Consider the following 20,950-nt stretch of genomic DNA (forward strand, 5'->3'; position numbering starts at 1 on the left):
CTGCTAGTTGACATGTAGTTGCAAAGTTACTTACTGTTAGTAGAATGTCTAAAGTGAACTAAATACGAAACGAAATAAAGTGTTACCTATTTTTGTGATTTTATTGTGATGCTAAGAGAAAAATTGTACTGACCTGAATGAGAATTATCAACTACTGTAACATGCTGCTAGAAGTTATTAGTATTGAAATGTTATAAAATACTCACATCAGTGTGTTGAGTTTACAGTGCTTATCCTGCAGTAGAGCAGTGATCTGATTTACTCTTGTGTCTCCTAATTCACATTCACCCAGATTAAGATCTCTCAGGAGCAACGGGTTTTTACCCACAATTCCAGACACATACTGACAGGCTTCATTTGCAGCAGGACTCAAAAATCTGCAGAAGATGAAGCAGGATTCAATTTAATGTGCATTCTATTACAAACATGTTAAGATTATCAAACATTGTTTGTTATGAAATCTCTTGTTAATCTAACAGTATTACTTTGAACATTTCATTAAACATCACATGGCCTGAACCATTTTGTGAGGCAAGGGGCTGAGGAGCTTATTTATGAGCACCACAAAGGAGTGATTCCTGCTGTCACTTGGAAGCAACTGGGAGCTGAGAGCTGATCTTGACCACCAGTTGAATGTCCCTCATAGTGTTGTCACTGGATACTGGAATTTCAAACTTCGATATGATACCTTGAAAAATATCGATATTCGATACCATTTTCAATACCACAGGGGAAAAAACTGCCACAATATTATTTTATTTATAGATAATATAACAAGTCTTACTGACACCTTGGCAATTGAATCGCCATTGGCTAGTAATTTTTTTTTTATTTACTTGCCAGACTGATACACTACGATATATATTATACCGTATATGTTTTTAAAATGGCACAAGTTTTTAAATACCTGAAAGTACACCTGAAAGTAACATCAGTCAGTCAAGCATTATAATATGATATCTGGATAATCAAGTATTATTTAATGATAGAACTTTAGTAATTATAATTAAAACTTGGTAACCATATATGAAGGCATAGACATTTTAACTGAATTTAGGACTGGTGGTGGTAATTTGTTGATCATTCAGTGTTTCTGTTAAAAAAAGGAAATAACTAACAATAACACTGATAAGATGATAATAATTATTCAACAAATTCTGCTAATAAGAACAGTAATGGATTCATGAATATTAATCAGGTTGTCTGCATTTGGTCAAACTGGTTTGCTCAGTAGGTGAGCACCAGCCAATGAGATTGCCGTTTGTGCATTTGTTCCGCCCACTACTAAGGAACTCCGTAATTTTTACAGGAAAATACAACAGAGAATATCGTTTAGTGGGTACATGTAGTGCGTCTATTCTGCATGTATGTAAGAATCTCTTTCTCTGCACTCTCTGTGTGTGAGAGAAAGCGACGGCGAGTCGTGCGCCTTTACACTAGAGCTCATGGTACATCAAACACAGGTGTACTGCGCGTCCATTGAGATGAACTGAGAAATATCAGAGATGACTTGATGAGAATGAACTCTGAAGTGCTCAGTCAGTGTTCGGCGAGTAAATATATATTTGCGCTAACCTTAAAATTGTTATCTTTCTATTCACTTTAGCCATTTAACCAGAGTGAATGAGACGAGACAGGCACTGCGGTCATGTGTGGGGTTTGTCAACACGCCTGTGGAAGTGAACGTGACAGCTCGGCTAGTATCTGTGTATCGATACTTAAGAGAAGTTAGTATTGGTCCATTCAGATATTTTAGTATCGATATTTATCGAAATATCTATATTTTTGACAAAACTAGTCTCTCAGAAGATCACCATAACCTCCCTCCAGCCACACATCTTGCTTTGGTCTAATATCACAAAAAAAGTCATCATTGTTTAACTGATTGTGCCATTGGAAGATGGTCTGGAGGCTACTTTTGAGTGGAAGAAGTACACAAATCTCTTAGTCACGTGCAAAGCGGCACGTTAGAGTGCTTTCTCCTATCCAGTGGAAGTTGGCTGATGAGGCTTTATTGGTACCTCCACCCAACAGCTCCTGAAGTCTCTCTTGGTATCAGAGGAACCAATTTGCCAAAGGCATTAAAAGACCTGGCGAAGGAGGCAGAGGAAGGGAGATACTGGCTCTGAATTCAGAGAAAAGACAAGATGCAGGGGCAAGACTGATCATAGAACTGATTGGACGGGATAGCAGGGAGACATGTCTGCCACTGCTCCACCACCCAGATATGTTCAGGGATCATCAATGATGGGTGGCTCCCGGCTGATGACTCTGTATGATCTTTCAAGTTTTAACAATCTTGATGCAACAAATTGTGTACCTTACTCTATTAGGGAAATAATACATCTATAAATAATTCACATCATTTATTTTTCTTATTTCATCATCTCTCACCTCAGTGTCTTCAGTTGACAGTTTGGATCCTGTAGTAAATCACTGAGCTCCTTCACTCCTGATAGTCCAGGATCATTTCCTGTGAGATCTAGCTCTATCAGGTGTGAAGGGTTTGATCTCAGAGCTGAAGCCAGAGCTTTATAACCTTCTTCAGTTATACTGCAGTCTGAAAGACTAGAAAAAAGAGGATAATAAAAAGAAATCAAATCTATTACAAAATTAATATCAGTGAATGTTTTATATATATATTATAACCTCAAATACAATAAATTTATTTTCTCTTCTGGACAGAGAATGTCTGGTATAGGGTCAGAATCAAGACCTTTCATTTTCCTTAGTTTACTCCAGTATTTTTTTTAAACATTGAACAAAAGAGAACAATATTATTAAACTCCAACAGTGGTTTATTAAACTCACCTGAGTTTATTGAGTGTGCAGTTTGTGTCTTTTAATCCGTTCTGGAGTTTCTTCACTCCTGAATCCTGCAGATTATTGTTGCTCATGTCAAGTTCTTTCAGACTGGAGTTTGATCTCAGGACTGTAGCAAGAGCTGAACAGCTATCCTCCGTTAGACCACACTTACACAGACTAAAATAAACGTGAGAGGGACAATTTACAAACAGAAAGTACTTGATTCCACTATTAAGGGATTCCCAAAAACAGATTTTGGTCACTTTAAGATATTTTAAATGTGTAATAAAAATGTAACTAAAAATGCTCACATCAGTGTGTTGAGTTTACAGTGTTTATCCTGCAGTAGAGCAGTGATCTGATTCACTCTTGTGTCTCCTAGTTTATGTTCACTCAGATTCAGCTCTCTCAGGAGTAACGGGTTTTTACCCACAATTCCACTCACATACTGACAGGCTTCATCTGCAGCAGGACCCAGAAACCTGCATAGAGACAAAATATATTGACATATATTGAGAATATTTTTTCACAAGCTTGTGAAATGTCTTTTAATGAATTCAGTTTTTTTTGTTTTATTCTCTTTTAGCTAAACTGAGTTTATTTTCATATTGAATGTTAATATTTTAAAATTTATTTTGTGAAAGGGCTTTAAGACAATCAAAGCTTTTATGAATTTATTTTTTACAGTTATATTCTCTTTTAGCAACAGTGGTTTTAAAACTATTGCACTTAATAATTTTTAATAATCACTCACCTCAGTGTCTTCAGTTGACAGTTTGGATCCTGTTGTAAATCGATGAGCTCCTTCACTCCTGATTGTCCAGGATCATTTCCTGTGAGATCCAGCTCTATCAGGTGTGAAGGGTTTGATCTTAGCGCTGACTCCAGAGCTTTATAACCTTCTTCAGTGATACTGCAATCTGAAAGTCTACCAACATAAATAAAATAAATGTAATTAATATTTTGGCTCAAAATCATGACTGTTGTGTAGTTTCAACTTATTTTATAAAAACAAAATAATAATAATAATACATGAGGGATACACATATCAACATATTAAATATGTTTCAGGAATGAAGATTCATTATTATTATTATTATTATTATTATTATTATTATTATTTTAAACGTGTCTATGTAATTCTCCATTCTTATTTTATTAAGAGATGAACAGGATATGGAGAACACAGGTGATGTACAGCCTACAATTGTATACTACCTACTTTTATATCTTTACTTCAATCAGGACCACTTCTGTCAAGTATATTTATGACAAATTATATTGCATACAGTTAGTGTTGGCGGTATGGTTATGATCTGGGCAACAATCCACATGCCTGTCCATGCTTGGACAGAGCGGGGAGAGCAGCAAATCAAACCCCCTGGGGTACAGAACAGAACCACAATATGCATACATAATTACAATTCACAATTACATGAGTTGTAAACAAAACATGATAGAGATGACTTCCAATGCTACTGTAAAGAAAGAACAAAGTTAGATCAGATTACAGGTTAAGTTGGGGGAGTTGGGGTTGGAAGAGGGAGTTAATTGCAAGCAGCAATGCGATGGAAGAGACACTGAAGAATGGGAATTTAAATAGACCACATGTGATGGGTGTCAACAATGGATTGGTACACATCAGGAACAACTGACTATCGGCTGTTGTAAGTGTGACTATTGCGATGCTCAATATTTGTATTGCATAAACGCACTTTAGTATATTCTTGATGTTTAATGGAAGCAAGAGGAATAGGCATCAATATTTATATTATACTGATTAGGAACAAATGTGACCCTGGACCACAAAACCAGTCATAAGGTTCAAATCTTTGAAAATGAAATTTACATACAACTATTTGAAAATATGGAATCTGAGGGTGCAAAAAATATAATTATAATATAAATATAATTCAAATATTGAGAAAATCACATTTAAAGTTGTCCAAATTAATTAATCCTTCTTAGCAAAGCATATTACTAATCAATAATTTTTTTCCGATACAGTGTATATTTTGTTATTGCTACAAATATACCCCAGTAACTTAAGACTGGTTTTATGGTCCAGGTTCACAAATGAATTTGTGGTATTTTTATTTTTTTACTTTAATTTGTTCGAAAGTAATCCATATATATCTCAATTTCATACTACTTATTTGAGTTTAGTTATGTTTTCTAGTTGGGTTTGCTTTTAAGTACAGTTAATTTTTATTTTAGTTTTAGTTAGAAAACTGGTAATCTTACATGTTTTCCTATTTTTTTAGGTTAACAGATTGTGGTGTTGAGTGTAGCCGATTGTAAAATGTACTCACTTAAGTATCTTTAGCTCACACACAGGATTCTTCAGTCCCTCACAGATCTCTTTGACTCCTGAGTCCAGCAGACGGCTGTTGTTCAGGTTCATCTCTTTCAGGATGGTTTTGGAGGAGAGAACAGTAGCTAGAACTGAACAGGTTTTCTCTGTCAGCCTACAATTATTCAGCCTAAACAGAATACAACAGCATTGGTTAATATTCAGGATATATTTAACAAACATCAGATCAACAGGCCTTAATATTAGGGTTAGAGAGTTTGACTCCTAACCCTAAGGTTGTGGGTTTGAGTCTATGGCCGGCAATACCACGACTGAGGTGCCCTTGAGCAAGGCACCCAACCCCCAACTGCTCCCCAGGCGTCACTACATACAGTAAGTGGCTGCCCACTGCTCCAGGTGTGTTCACGGTGTGTGTGTTCACAGCTGTGTGTTTGCACTTTGGATGGGTTAAATGCAGATCACAAATTCTAATTATGGGTCACCATACTTGGCTTTGTCACTTTACTTTTTCTTTTTTTTCTGATCACACATGTGACTGACAGTCTTTAATGATGTTAATAAACATCACTCACACAATTTTTTCCAGTTTGCAATGGGAGTCCATAAAAAGAGCAGAGATCTTCTCCCAATCCAAATCTCCAATTTTATCTTCACTCAGATCCAGTTCTTTCAGTAGTAATGGACTTGTACCCAGAACTTTAATGAGATAATCATATGCTTCCTGTGCAGCAGGACTTTTCAGAAACCTACAGGAAGAAGATAAGAATTTAGATAATTAATATTTTTAAATCATGTTGTCACAACTTCCGTTGTGTGTCTGTTAATTTTCTCTAAATTGCATTTTAATTTAATTTATGTTATTCCTATTCCACACTGGTCTATTTGACCCATCAATTGTTAAAATATATCAATGTTTATTACCTGATGATCTTTAATTGACAGGAATCATCCTGTAGTAAATCATTGAGCTCCTTCACTCCTGATTGCCCAGGATCATTTCCTCTGAGATCCAGCTCTATCAGGTGTGAAGGGTTTGATCTCAGAGCTGAAGCCAGAGCTTTATAACCTTCTTCAGTGATACTGCAGTCTGAAAGCCTAAACAACATGTCATTAGTTAGTATTTTACATTATTTTAGGTGGATAATAATACAATGCCAGTATTTTTGACAAACAAACAGCAAACCACTGTCCAAATTTATTTTTATTCTTGAATTGAGGGCGAGATTTAATCTTTAAAGGGGAAGATTTTTCTAACCTCGATAAATGTACATAATATTTTATGCCAAACTCTTCTGAAATGTTGCATGTCAGGTCATGCTCCCGTGCACCTCTTAAAGACTGCATCTTAAAGCCTCTGTTAAACTTTCCACAAGTCCGGTATGGACCGCTAGGTAGGCATGACGTAAAAATCGCCATCGGAGAGTGTGTGCCGAGACTCTGAGCAGACGACTGCGCAGACAGGTGTGTGTGGTTAGTAGGCTTCAAAAGTACAAGTGCACATGTGCAGGCAGTGTGAAGAAGCTCATTGCTACTCGAACCTGTGCAATCCATGCATATCAGAATATAAAGACAGATGTGCAATAATTCTGGGCAATTGTTTGTTAACATGTTTGTTGCAGAGCGGACCATCAGAGTGCAAAGTATAAATTGAAGAAGTCTGCGTCCGCTCTGGCCGTGTACGCATCCGGATTGCTCATGCGTAAAGTATAACATGCTTTACAATCGCAACTTCTTTGTGCAGTTACTCTTTTCGAGCTGAATCTCACAAAATTGGTTAGCTCCCGACAGCACCAGGTGTTTTATTTATGGGGAGTAGAATTATTTATTTATTTCAATTAATGTAATAGATTAGATATCATAATATTTAGGCTATAATATTATAAATCAGGTTGGTTTGTATTGGTGACGTAATATGTAAATTATATGAGTGCGGCCGGCGAGACTTGCACTCGGACCATATTGCGGCCCACTGGAAAAAAGGTTGAGAACCACTGGTATAGTGTATATTGTTATTTAAACTTCACAATGTTTCACTTGATTATATGTTTAGTCAGGAATTATAGTTTAGAAAAAGTCTAACTAGTAAAATGTTTACACATTATGTGAAACCTAATTAAAGAATATACATAAATAAAAAGAGACTTATGCTGCGATCACATCAAACGCGAATAGAGCATCAGATTCACGTCTACTGCATCTAGTTTGCCGCTCAACCCTTTTGAATGCATTCACACGTCTAGAGCTAAATAGATGCATTTAGAAAGCAAAGGTTTGAAGCGAAATTGACGCATGTTTGAGGCAAAATCCAATCGAGCAGGCGAGGAGTGTGCCGCCATGAACGCTCGAGGCGGTGGGCTGGAGTGAGTTGTCGGGGACGGGCGAGCTCGCTGCCGGCCGCCCGCGATGTGGAGGGGCGGTTGCCATCTCTGAGGATGCGGAGGAGTCGGCGCCATTTGCAAGAGGGCCGGAGCCTGCTGCCATCCGCCTGAATGGGGAGGAGCAGGGAACGGGAGACTCCTGCCGGCTGCCCAAAACCGGAGGAGCCGTCGCAGTCCACGGGGCGGTGGAGGAGTGTCAGTGCATCCGCCGAGGGCCGTCCAGTGCCACCGGCAGGCACCGCGGAGGAGTAGCAGTGCGCCTGTGAACCGGAATTTTTTATTTTTCTACTCTCTCCCCTCTCTCATCTCTGTCGCTCCTCCTTCCATCTCCTTTGCTCTCGCCTCGTCTGTCCTACCCCCAGGTTCCCACAGGTCCCCGTGAGCGGTGTGTGTGTGGGGGGGGGGGGTAGTAGAGCGCAGTCTCGTGGGTACCCCCGGGCCTGCGAGGGGCGATGGGGGTATGTTACAAGTGTGGCAGGACGAGGAACGTGGGAAAGAGAAGCGAGGGCGGTGGATGAACGACACCTGCGACACTCACCGGTCTAGAGTCCCACGGAGGAGATGGAGGGATATAAAACAGGAGCAACGACAGTGAAGGACGAGAGAGGACCAGGCCTGGGCTTTATTTTATGTTTTGGTTTTTATTTGTGTGCATCAGTCGTCTGTGAGGGGCTGATGCAATGTTTTGTGTTTATTTTGAAATTAAAGTCTTGTTTTGATTGTCCGCCGGTTCCCGCCTCCTTCTACCCGATGATTAGGAAGTTTTATTATTACAGTATTGCTCTTATCTGTACGATTAAAAGTTAAAGTGTAATTTAAGTTATTTTCGGGGGTTATCAGGAGAAAATGCCTCATCACCCGTATATGTGTGAATCGACTCCAGAGCGTTAAACATATACTACTATAATGCAATAAAGATATTAGAAAACAGCATGTAAATAGTTTTAATCTTGTATGTAAATTATGAATATAAATCTTAAATCATCAATCAGCTACATTTTTGCAAGTGTAAAAAACTTTTTACTTTAGAGTGTTCAAGTGACATTAAGGATGCTTTCACTCTTGGTTTGCTTGCCTGGTCCAAACCCAAGTTTGATTGCTCTCCATGCCCACACTAGACTGCCTTCATATTATTTCATTTGGGTCCGAACAGCAGTTTGATTGTGTAAATTTTGCACCCGATGATTCTCGCATGTGAATGTTCCTCACCTCAATGTCTCCAGTTTACAGTGTGAGTCCTTCAGTACGTCACATAAGTGATTCACTCCTATGTTTTTTAGCTCATTCTTACTGAGTTCCAGCTCTCTCAAGAGAGATGGATTTAATTTCAGAGCTGAAGTCAGAATGATACATTGTTTCTCTGTAATACTGCATCTACACAAACTGAAGAGAGAAAGAAAATATGTCAATTTTATGATAATCATTCAAGGTTTTGGAGTATTTGCTTGTCATGTGTGACAATAATTTGTCATTTTAAATTGACTCAGAAATTACCACTACAAGTGCATTAAAAATAACACAAAGTTTGTTATTTTGTTATTGTTACATCTGTTGTTTATTTCTGCTCATTAACTCTACAATAAGGTATAATTTGTAAAAATTGGTAAATATATATATATATATTATTACTTTTTAACATTAACATTAAAAATGCTATAAAAATATATTGCTAATTTTGAGAAAGAAGTTGTATTACAGGCAAATGGTGTGAAACACCAGAATAAAATATTAGATTTTTCCCACGTGTTTACAATATTTTGTCCAACCCCTGAATGTGCACTTAAATTAAACTTATAATTACATTTTTCAAAAACCGTTTCTGTAACTCAGCTAGGAAGACATTTGTGTATTAATAGTAAAGCTGTATTTTAGTGATTTTTTTTTTTGTGATGCTAAGATAAAAATTGCACTGACTTGAAGGAGAATTATCAACAACTGTAACATTACTAGTAGCTATTAGTAGTGACATGTGAAATGTTGTAAGATACCCACATAAGTGTGCTGAGTTTACAGTGTTTATCCTGGAGAAGAGCAGCAATCTGAATCACTCTTGTGTCTCCTAGTTCACGTTCACTCAGATTAAGCTCTCTCAGGAGTAACGGGTTTTTACACATAACTGCAGTCAAAAACTGGCAGGCTTCATCTGCAGCAAGACTCAAAAATCTGGAGAAGGGAAGTTGAAGCAAGATTCAATTCAGTGTGCATTATATTACAAAACATGTTAAGATCTAACATTGTTTGTAATGAGAGCTCTTGTTAATTTTAACAGTTTTGTTTAAAAAAAAATGCATTAAACATCTCATGGCCTGAACCATTTTGTGAGGCCAGAGGCTGAGGAGCTTGGAAGCACCAGATAGGAGTGGTCTCTGCTATCACTCAAAGGCAACTGGTAGCTTAGAGCTGATCTTGACCACCAGTTGAATTTCCTGCAGCAGATCACCGTAACCTCTCTCTGGCCAGGCATCTTGCTCTGGTCTACTATCACAAGAACGGTCATCATGGTTGAGCTGACTGTTCCATGGGAAGACAGCCTGGAAGCTGCTTTTGAGTGGAAGATGGAGAAGTACACATATCTCTAAGTCACATGCAAAGAGGAAAGTTACAGTGCTTTCACCTATCCAGTGGAAGTTAGCTGTCGAGGCTTGACTAGTACCTCCACTCAACTGCTCTTGAAGTCTCTTGGTATCAGAGGCACCAAGTTGTAAAAGGCAATGATCATTTTGTGTACCTTACTCTATTAGGGAAACAATACATCTATAAATAATTCACATGCATATAATTTATTTTGTATTATTTCATCATCTCTCACCTCAGTGTCTTCAGTTGACACTTTGGATCCTGTAGTAAATCACTGAGCTCCTTCACTCCTGATTGTCCAGGATCATTTCCTGTGAGATCCAGCTTTGTCAAGTGTGACGGGTTTGATCTCAAAGCAGAAGCCAGAGCTTTATAACCTTCTTCAGAAATACCACAGTTTGAAAGTCTAGAGAAAATAAATTTGAAATGATCAATTATCAGATCTATTATCTAAAATTAATATCAGTGAAAGAGTTTTATAATATAAAACCTCAAATAAACTACATTTATTTTCTCTTCTGGACAGATAATGTTTTACTACACTAAAACTCTTTACTACAGTAATGTAACCTTTGAACAAAAGATAATAACATTATTAGAACCAAACAAAGGGTTCATTGAACTCACCTGAGGTTCTCCAGTGTGCAGTTTGTATCTTCTAATCCATTTTGGAGTTTCTTCACTCCTGAATCTTGCAGATTATTGTTGCTTAAATCAAGTTCTTTCAGAGTTGAGTTTGATCTCAGCACTGTAGCAAGAGCTGAACAGCTTTCCTCTGTTAAACCACAATCACACAGCCTAAAATATTAAAAAGAAGAGGTATATTTACAAATACAGCATGGCTGACTATTTCATGCCAGTATTAAAGGATTCCTGAAAAAAACTAAACTAAAACTACTCACATCAGTGTGTTGAGTTTACAGTGTTTATCCTGCAGTAAAGCAGTGATCTGATTCACTCGTGTGTCTCCTAGTTCATGTAAACTCAGATTCATCAGCAACAGGACCCAAAAACCTGATGAAAGGAAATATACTGACATAGACTGCCATATATTTTATTTTCTAAAATCTTTAAAATGCATTTGAATCATTCCAAAGATTTTATAAATGTATTTTTACCAGTTTTATTCTCTTAAGCTAAAATGGGTTTAAGACTATTGAATGTTATTATTTTTGTAGCATTCACCTCAGTGTCTTCAGTTGACAGTTTGGATCCTGTAGTAAATAATCAAGCTCTTTCACTCCTGATTGTCCAGGATCATTTCCTGTGAGATCCAGCTCTATCAGGTGTGAAGGGTTTGATCTCAGAGTTAAAGCCAGAGTTAGATATCCTTCTTCAGTGATACTACAGTCTGAAAGTCTACAAACAATAAAAACAAGAAGTTAAATTAACATTGTAGTTCCCTTTCAGTCAGCCACTGATGATGATTTTTTTCTTCCCTTGAAACCATGGAAAGAAGGAGAAAACACTTAAAGGGTTACTCCACCTCAAAATTAAAAATTTTTTCATTAATCACTTAACCCCATGTCATTCCAAACCCATAACAGCTTTGTTCGTCTTCGGAACAAAATGTAAGATATTTTGCATGAAAACCGATAGGCTTGAGACCCATATACTGCCAAATAAATAACAGTGTCAAGGTCCAAGAAAGTATGAAAAGCAAAGTTTCAAGCCATTGCCTTTTTTCTTTGTCTTGTTTTGTTACTTTGGATTGCCCATTTGGATTTTGAACTTGGACCATTGCCATGTGTTTTGTGTATGTTTTCCTCTCTTCCCTGACCATTTCATGTTTCTGAATTACATTTATGTCTTGCCCTTAGATATTCCTGTTTGTTGGTGTTTGGACCTTGACTGTTTTGAGCATGCTCTGTTTTAATAAAATAATTGGATCTACAACGCTTGTCTGAGTCCTGCTGTTACAGAATACTTTGCCTACTATGGATCCAGCAGCTTTTCAAACACAGATTACCTTGGACCCAGCATCACACCTTGTTCACCTCCGTCAAGGTAATTTGCTCAGTTGGGGATTATATGGAGGACATTTGTGAACTTTGCTATAAGATAAACTTCAATTAAAATTTAATAAAAGACATTTTTCATTATGGTTTACACAAGGACATATCATGTTTAATGCCGCACAATACCCCACATTGGACTCTTGAGCTGTATATAGACTTTTTGTGGTTGAGAGGCTCTGCATTCACTTTGGGTGTTGTGGATGAGGGACCCCGCAATCCTGCAGTTGCCCCCATGTCAGTGTCATCATGTCAGGAGCAGTTTATGCCACACCTGAGCCTGTTCACACAATGGCTGCCTGTGTGATGGACCAACCACTAATGTCAGTGCAAGGAGCTAGCATCAATAGGGCCTCATCACTGGCTATCACAGAGACTGTTCCCTTGAAATCATTGATTCCTGTTATGGCAGTTGTCATCATGTGTGTGTGTGGGCTGCACATTGAGGCCCCAGAGGCCTCTCCTGCCCACAATTTTTTTTACAAAAAACCCTGGTGCCTAAAGGTTTAAGAATATTTATTATATCCCCATAATCAGCCAATACGCAGCATTAATCTAATATCTGTGGCATTTGTTTTAGCTGTTGGTGAAATGTACTAACTTGAGTATCTTCAGCTCACACACAGGATTCTTCAGTCCCTCACAGATCTTTTTGACTCCTGAGTTCAGCAGACGACTGTTGTTCAGGTTCATCTCTTTCAGGATGGTTTTGGAGGAGAGAACAGTAGCTAAAACTGAACAGCTTTTCTCGGTCAGCCTACAATTATTCAGCCTAAACGGAATAAAAAAAGCACAAGTTAATATTCAGCATATATTTAACACACATCAGATCAAAAGCTTTTCATCTCTGCTCACACATGTGACTGACAGTCTTTTATAATGATAAACAAGAGTTATAAATGCATAACATCACTCACCTAATTTTCTCCAGTTTGTTATGAGAGTCCATAAAAAGAGCCGAGAGTTTCCCCCCATCAAGGTCTCCTAATTTAACTTCACTCAGATCCAGTTCTTTCAGAACTAATGGACTTGTACCTAGAACTTCAGTGAGATAATCACATGCTTCCTGTGCAGCAGGGCTTTTCAGAAACCTACAGGAAGTAGATGAGAATTTTAGATAATGCGTGCTTTTTGCATTATTTTTGCCACACGATATGTTGTCAGTTTAAATTCTTAGAAACTCCAATTTAATTCAGTTCACGTAATTCCTATTCCACACTGATCCATTTGTCTGGTTTATCTGATAATATACAGCTGTTTTCACATCTGTGGTACAGTTTTAAATATTTCAAGGTTTATTACCTGATGGCCTTTAATTTACAGGAATCATCCTGTAGAATATCATTAAGCTCCTTCACTCCTGATTGTCCAGGATCATTTCCTCTGAGATCCAGCTCTATCAGGTGTGAAGGGTTCGATCTCAGAGCAGAAGCCAGAGCTTTATAACCTGCTTCAGTGATACTGCAGTCTGAGAGTCTAGAACAGGAATAAAACAATCATATTTTTCTAGAAATTACCTCTACATTATTTGACCATTTAACATTTTCTTGCTTATAACATTAGTTACAATACAGGTGCATCTCAATACATTAGAAAGTCATGGAAAAGTTATTTTATTTTAGTAATTCAACTAAAATTCAGAAACTATACAAAATGCACAAAGACTGCATATTTTGCATCTCTCCTTTGCCTGACACACCCATTTCAGGTCTTGTCTCTACTTCAGGTCTTGCCTCTACTAGTAGAGTCTCTACTAATGAGCAAATGAGCTGAATCAGGTGTGTTTGATTAAGGAGACATGGAAAACATGCAGAGTTGGGGGGCCTCCAGGATTGTGGTTGTGAGCCTCTGAGGTACTTTAGATAACTAGTTAAAATTCTTGGCAAGTTTTGTAAAAACAAAATGCAACCACTGAAGCAATTTCAATATGCAAACAAGATACAGTCAGTGATGTAATCACGCAAAGACGAATGATGCCAAATTGTCATTTACTGCGAGACTCAACCTGACAGCTCAATTTATAAATCACTATTAGATGACTACTGTTGTGGATAAAGGTAAAACAAGGGGAGAGTTCTTGTACTTGCTGGCATATTTACATACTTGCTCGATAACTTTTGTCATTACTTAAAATGTAACTTTACAAATTAATATTTGCATGTGTATTTTCATTTATCTACATTTCAACACTTTTTTTGTGAATTGTCCAACAGAAAATAGATGTTCCCTATCCCTATCCTGTCCTATCAACAGTTCTAATACTGTCTCTATTTTCCTAAGTATCCTAGTTTTTTCACACTCAACAATCTTAGTACCAATGCAGTCAGATACTCACATTAGTGTGCTGAGTATACAGTGTTTATCCTGCAGTAGTGGAAAAAGCTGTTTCAAGTCTCCTAGTTCATGTTCACTTAGATTCAGTTTTCTTAGGAATAATGGGTTTTTACCCACAATTCCACTCACATACTGACAGGCTTCATCTGCAGCGGGGCCCAAAAACCTGCAGGAGGGAAGATTAAGTGGGATTCAAAATAGTTCTTAACCAAACCTTGTGATTCTCAAACTATGTTAAAGGATTTCGATACGACAGTGAAATAATATTTCCATAAACAATTCAACTGCATATATATTATTTTGAATTGTCTCACCTCAGTGTCTTCAGTTGACAGTTTGGATCCAGTAGTAAATCACTGAGCTCCTTCACTCCTGATTGTCCAGGATCATTTCCTGTGAGATCCAGCTCTATCAGGTGTGAAGGGTTTGATCTCAGAGCTGAAGCCAGAGCTTTATAACCTTCTTCAGTGATGCCGCAGTCTGATAGTCTAGAACAGGAATAAAACAATCAGATTTTTCTAGAAATTACCTCTACATTATTTGACCATTAAGTGAATATATATTCCTTATACAGTAATTTGCAAAGCAAACTGAGAACTGAATACAAAAGCCCAAGTCAAGTCACCTTTATTTATATAGCGCTTTAAACAAAATACATTGCGTCAAAGCAACTGAACAACATTCATTAGGAAAACAGTGTGTCAATAATGCAAAATGATAGTTAAAGGAAGTTCATCATTGAATTCAGTGATGTCATCTCTGTTCAGTTAAACAGTGTCTGTGCAAGTAACCTTTAATATTTGAAACGTCAACACACATGAGAGTCTAATATCTGGACTGCAGAAATCTGGAGTGTAAACATCCAGTTTACAGTAATTTATAAGGGTTAATTTATCTATTACTCTACAGGAGTGAAAGTCTTTCACCTGAATGACCCAACACATTCAAAGGACCACAAAATGGTAGAAAACAAGAAAATGGAAGTTTTGAAATGACCTAATAAAGGTCCACAGTTAAATCCCATTGGAATGCTGTGGTAGGACCTAGAATATACAGTTCATGTTGTAAAGTCTACGTAGAAATTCCACTGAGCTAAATCAGTTCTGCCCTCCTTTCTGTGGCAGACTAATCAGCTCATCACGGGATTGTCACAAAACTTACCTCAGTATCTCTAATTTGCAATTTACACTCTTCAGTCCAATGCAGATATGCTTTACTCCTGAGTCCTGCAGATTGTTATTGTTCATGTTCAGCTCTTTCAGACTGGTATCTGATCCAAGAACTGTAGCCAGAGCTGGACAGCTTTTGTCTGTTATGTTACAATCATTTAGCCTACAAGAGAAATAAAGCACACCATAGAATTAGATACATTAAATATTTTTGTGAAATACAAGCATTACATTTATACCTATTATTTTTATATGAACAGTAAAAGTTATGTGAGTAATGTGAGCTACAATGATATTACTCTTCACAAACTAGTACTTTTGGTATACTAGAGTTTCATTTATATAGTCATACATTTAATATATATTAGAATTATTGATTAAAAAGATAACATTTAAGTTTTATAGCTTTAATAATAAATCACACATTTAAAGTGCTAGCTCTATCATCTAAATAATAAGTGTCTTGAGGATTAAATTTGAGGATTAATTTTATTTTACTATTAAAAAAATATATAATTCACCATATAAGTATAATTGATTTATACATGGTATATGTTTAAGAATTATTGTAGATCGGGGACGTCCAAAACTGTTACAGATAAATGTAGAAAAATTCATTTTTAAAATGAAAACAAACCATTAAAAAATTTAAATAAATGACTTACAAAGCTCTTTTGGTAGTTTTAATGACTGTTGATAATCTAATGAGACATTCGTCTGATTTCTTGAATTTCTGAAGCTCAAACTCCTCCATCTCTTCCTCTGATGTCAACAACACAAAGGCCAAAGCGGACCACTGGGCAGGTGAAAGATCAGAAGATGAAAGACTTCCTTTACTGAGGTGAGTCTGAATCTCTTTTACCAGAGTTTGATCATTCAGTTCATTCAGACAGTAGAACAGATTGATGGATCTCTCTGGAGACAAATTATCCTCTAATTTCTGCTTTATGTGCTGAACTACTTCCTTTTTGCTCTGGTCACTGTAGTCATACTGTGACAACAGACCTCGTAAGAGAAGTCTATTGGTCTGGAGTGACAGACCAAGAAGGAAACGAAGAAAAAGATCCAGGTGTCCACTGTCACTCTCGAGTGCCTTGTCCACTGCAGTCTTGAGCAAATCAATCATGGCTTCATTTTTGTTTTCCTGTTCTGCAGAGTCTTGAACAAACACACTTTTCTTGTTGATGTCTAGAAACAGATGTGCATAAAGGGCTGCAATGAACTCTTGAATGCTCAAGTGAACAAAACAGTACATGGTACCAAAAATGATCCCTGTTTCCTCTTTAAAAATCTGGGTACACATGCCTGAATATACTGATGCTTTATATATGTCAATACCACTGGCTTCCAGGTCTGTATCATAGAAGATCAGGTTATTTCTTTCTAACTGATGAAATGCAAGTTTCCCCAGTGAAAGGATGGCATCTTTATCCCAGGAAATATTCGGTGTATATTCTCCATCATACTTTCGTCTGCTCTGCAGGATCTGAAAACGGAGAAAGTGTGTGTACATTTGGGTCAGAGTCTTAGGAATGTCATCAGTATTTGATTTCTGCAGTGTTTTGGAGGCGTCATCAGCCTGATGGGTTTTCTGATCATTATTTCTTTTTTCCTCCAAAATATTCTGGAGAACAGTGGCTGAAATCCAGCAGAAGACTGGGATGTGACACATGATAAACAGACTCCTAGATTTTTTTACATGATCAATGATTTCACTGGCCAGATTCTGATCAGTGAATCTTTTTTTGAAGTACTCCTCCTTTTGTACATCGTTGAAACCTCTGACCTCTGTTACCCGGTCAATATAATCAGGAGGAATCTTACTGGCAGCTGCTGGTCTGGTGGTGATCCAGATGAGAGCAGAAGGAAGCAGATTTCCCTTGATCAGGTTTGTCAGGAGAACATCCAGAGAGGCTGGTGATAATACATCAGACCACGTCTCATTACCATCAAAGTTCAGAGGAAGACGACATTCATCCAATCCATCAAGAATGAACAGGACTTTGAATTGATTCCTTCTTTTAAGATTCAGTGTTTTTGTTTCTGGGAAAAACTGACTTATAATACTTGTCAAGCTTTGTGTTCCTATCTCCTTTAAGTTCAACTCTCTAAATGGAAGAGGAAATATGAAACTGATATCTTGATTTTCTTTTCCTTCAGCCCAATCCAGAACAAACTTTTGCACAGAGACTGACTTTCCGATGCCAGCAACTCCTTTTGTCAGTACAGTTCTGATCTGCTTTTCTTGTTCAGGAGCTTGAAACATCTTTGTGCATTCAACCTGTATCTCTTGTGATTCTTGATGCCTGGTAGTAACTTCAATCTGTCTTACTTCATGTTCAGTATTGACCTGTTCACAACCACCCTGAGTGATATAGAGATCTGTGTAGATGTTATTCAGAAGTGTAGAGTCACCTTGCTTTGCAATTCCTTCAAACACACATTGGTACTTATTCTTTAGGTTACTTTTTAGTTGATGGATGAAGAGCAGCTCATCTAAGCACCAGAAGAAAAATACAGATATTTGTATCAGAATGGCCTCTCCTACATTTATACAGTAAGAGGCAATATGCCAGATGGTCATGAGTCTCTTACCTTCTAGAGTATCAGCAGCTACATCTTGCTTCATATCTCTCAAGAAGTAGAGTGTGAGATCAAGAGCTATTTCCTTGATACTCAATCTATTCTCATTAAAGTCTTTCACAAAGTATTGCATGTTTTCTTTTTGTAATATCTTCTTAAAATTCTCAAGCTCATTTTTCAGAAATTGGATTATCTTGCTCTCTATATCCTACAAAACAAGGAAAAGGAAAAGCGTTAAATCAGTGGAGACTGTGTTAGTGCTGGAGAGCGCAAAAGTGTTTGTTTAATAACTTGTTTCAGCTCTTAGTATCTTGGGCTTGACTGAGTCCTGGATTTGTCAAAAGGACACCGCAACCACTGTTGCTCTATCTAATAACTTAGGTTGGGAGCAGTGGGGGTACTGGTCTTTTAATTTCAGGGATTTTAATTACAGGGAATATTCAACTTACTCTTATGTGGTAATAGTTCTTTAGAATGCAGTGCTTATATACTGCAACAACTCCTGTAATACGCCACGCTGTAGTAATTTATCCCCCCACCCCAAGGTCAATTGGGCACCTTCATAGAGGGGCTGGACGGGCTGGTGTCCTCATTCCCTGATTATGGCAGCCCACTTGAAGCCTTCAGCAACATTCATCTAGAGAAGTCTTGGCAAACTTCTATTCTCTCATAGCCTCATTTGATATTCAAAGGAAGTGTATGTATGTATACAGTACAATGCCATAGAAAGATTATTGCCCCATTCTTTCCTTTTTGCATATTTGTCACACTTAAAAGATTCAAATCATCAACCAAATTTCAACATTACACAAAGATAAGACAAAGTAAGTAAAAAATGTTTTGAAGTATTAATTTCATTTATTAAGGAAAAAAAACTGTCCAAACCTGCCTGGCACTATGTGAAAAGTAATTAGTCCCTAAATCTAATAACTGGTATTGCCATTCTTTGCAGCACCAGAAGCAATCAAGCGTTTTTGATAACTGGCAATGACTCATTCAAATCGCCGTGGAGGAATTTTGGCCCACTCTTTTTTGCAGATTTGCTTGAATTTAGCCACATTGGAGGGGTTTCAAGCATGAATGGACTGTTTAAGGTCTAGCACAGCTTCTCAATTGGATTTAAGTCCAGACTTTGATTTGGCCACTCTAAAACCATTATTTTGTCTTTCCTTGAGCCATTCAGAGGTGGACTTGCTGGTGTATTTGGGATCATTGTCCTGCTGCATAACTCCAGTGCGCTTGAGGTCACAAAATGACAGCTGGACATTCTCCTTCAGGATTTTCTGATAGAGAGCAGAATTTATGGTTCCATCAATTATGGCAAGCTCCTGAAGATGCAGCCCCAGACAAATCACAAAACCACCACCATGGTTGACTGTTGGTATGATGCTCTTTATATGAAATGCTGTGTTGGTTTTATGTTAGATGTAATAAGACACACACCTTCCAAAAAGTTTTACTTGTCATATCAGTCCACAGATATTTGCCCAAAAGTCCTGGGGATAATCAAATTATTTTTTGGCAAATGTGAGACAAGCTTTTTAGTACTTTTTGGTCAGCAGTATCTTTTGCCATGGAATTCCCCCATTGGTGCCATTTTGCCCATTCTCTTTCTTATTGCTGAATCATGAACCCTGACATTAATTGAGGCAAGTGAGTCCTGCAGTTATTTAGATGCTGTTCTTTGTTCTTTTATGACCTCCTGGATGAGATGTTGCTACACTCTTGGGATAATTTTGGTAGTCCATCCACTCCTGGGAAAGCTTAATAGTGTTCCAATCTTTTCCATTTGTGGATAATGGCATTGACTATGGTTTAGTGTAGTACCAAAGCCTTAGAAATGGCTTTATAACCCTTTCCAGACTGATACATGTCAACTATTTTGTTTCTAATCTCTCCTCAAAATTCCTTTGATCATGTCATGATGTGTTGCATGCTTCACTTCTCTTCTACTTAAGTGATTTCTTGATTCAACAGGTCTGGCAGTATTCGCATTGGGTTTGGCTAATGAAATTTAACTCCACTTTCTAAAATAATGTGGTTAATCAGTTATTTCATGATTTAACATGGCGGGGCAATTGATTTTTCAAGTAGGGCCAAGTATCTTAGACCGCTTTTTTTCCCTTAATAAATGAAATCATCATTTAAAAATGAAATGTTGTATGTACTTGCATTATCTTTCTGTAATAATAAAATTAGTTTGATTAGCTGATTTTTTAAAACTGTGACAAATATGGTAAAAAAAAATAAAGGGGTCAGTGGTGGGGTTGGACTTGGGTGGCAGGAAAATTAGTCCAAAATAAAAGTTTTTGTGTACATAATATATGTGTGTGTAATATATATATATATATATATATAGAGAGAGAGAGAGAGAGAGAGAGTCACAGACGTGGTGCAGAGATCAACATAAACGCAGTAGATCACCAGAGAAATAGGTTTACTCTACTTTTAGGCTATGACCTTCAATACCAGACCCTGATTAAGGAGAAAATGAAGACTAAGGGGGCTTTCACACTGGCAGTTTAGTTCGGAACAGGGCACTGTTCGCATGATAAATCACTAATGTGAACGCTGTCATCGGACCCTTGTGTGCACTGGGGTACCGAACCCGAGACTACCTGGAGAAGATGGTCTGACCTGGTTGCTCCCGAACTGTGGCACGGTTGGCGTGAATGTGCAAGCAACACGGACACCAAAATAACTTAAAATTACAACTATGCTCAGCGGCATTGTGTTCTCCATGTGTTTTCCGCGTGCATTTGCGATGACGTAAGA

General features: G+C 37.5%; 2 protein-coding genes across 2 annotated transcripts in view; both read right to left on the reverse strand.

Annotated features, from left to right (window-relative positions):
- The window catches only part of LOC113083017 (NLR family CARD domain-containing protein 3-like), an 84,583-nt gene that overhangs the window by 32,476 nt on the left and 31,157 nt on the right, over nucleotides 1-20,950 (reverse strand). The window contains exons 8-12 of the mRNA XM_026254363.1: nucleotides 18,188-18,383; nucleotides 16,258-18,088; nucleotides 15,585-15,755; nucleotides 14,738-14,911; nucleotides 207-377 (exon numbers count right to left, since the gene is read on the reverse strand). Coding sequence (XP_026110148.1) covers nucleotides 207-377; nucleotides 14,738-14,911; nucleotides 15,585-15,755; nucleotides 16,258-18,088; nucleotides 18,188-18,383 — 2,543 coding nt within the window. The remainder of the gene's footprint in view (nucleotides 1-206; nucleotides 378-14,737; nucleotides 14,912-15,584; nucleotides 15,756-16,257; nucleotides 18,089-18,187; nucleotides 18,384-20,950) is intronic.
- Nucleotides 8,285-11,156, reverse strand: LOC113083016 (ribonuclease inhibitor-like). The gene is made up of 5 exons (XM_026254362.1): nucleotides 10,977-11,156; nucleotides 10,702-10,872; nucleotides 10,307-10,480; nucleotides 9,490-9,660; nucleotides 8,285-8,880 (listed from the first exon to the last, which is right to left on the reverse strand). Exons 1-5 carry the CDS (start codon nucleotides 11,111-11,113, stop codon nucleotides 8,703-8,705), a joined length of 831 nt encoding a protein of 276 aa, XP_026110147.1. The 5' UTR covers nucleotides 11,114-11,156; the 3' UTR covers nucleotides 8,285-8,702.

Source organism: Carassius auratus, unplaced genomic scaffold (assembly GCF_003368295.1).
Source record: "Carassius auratus strain Wakin unplaced genomic scaffold, ASM336829v1 scaf_tig00037267, whole genome shotgun sequence".
Taxonomy (NCBI): Eukaryota; Metazoa; Chordata; class Actinopteri; order Cypriniformes; family Cyprinidae; genus Carassius; species Carassius auratus.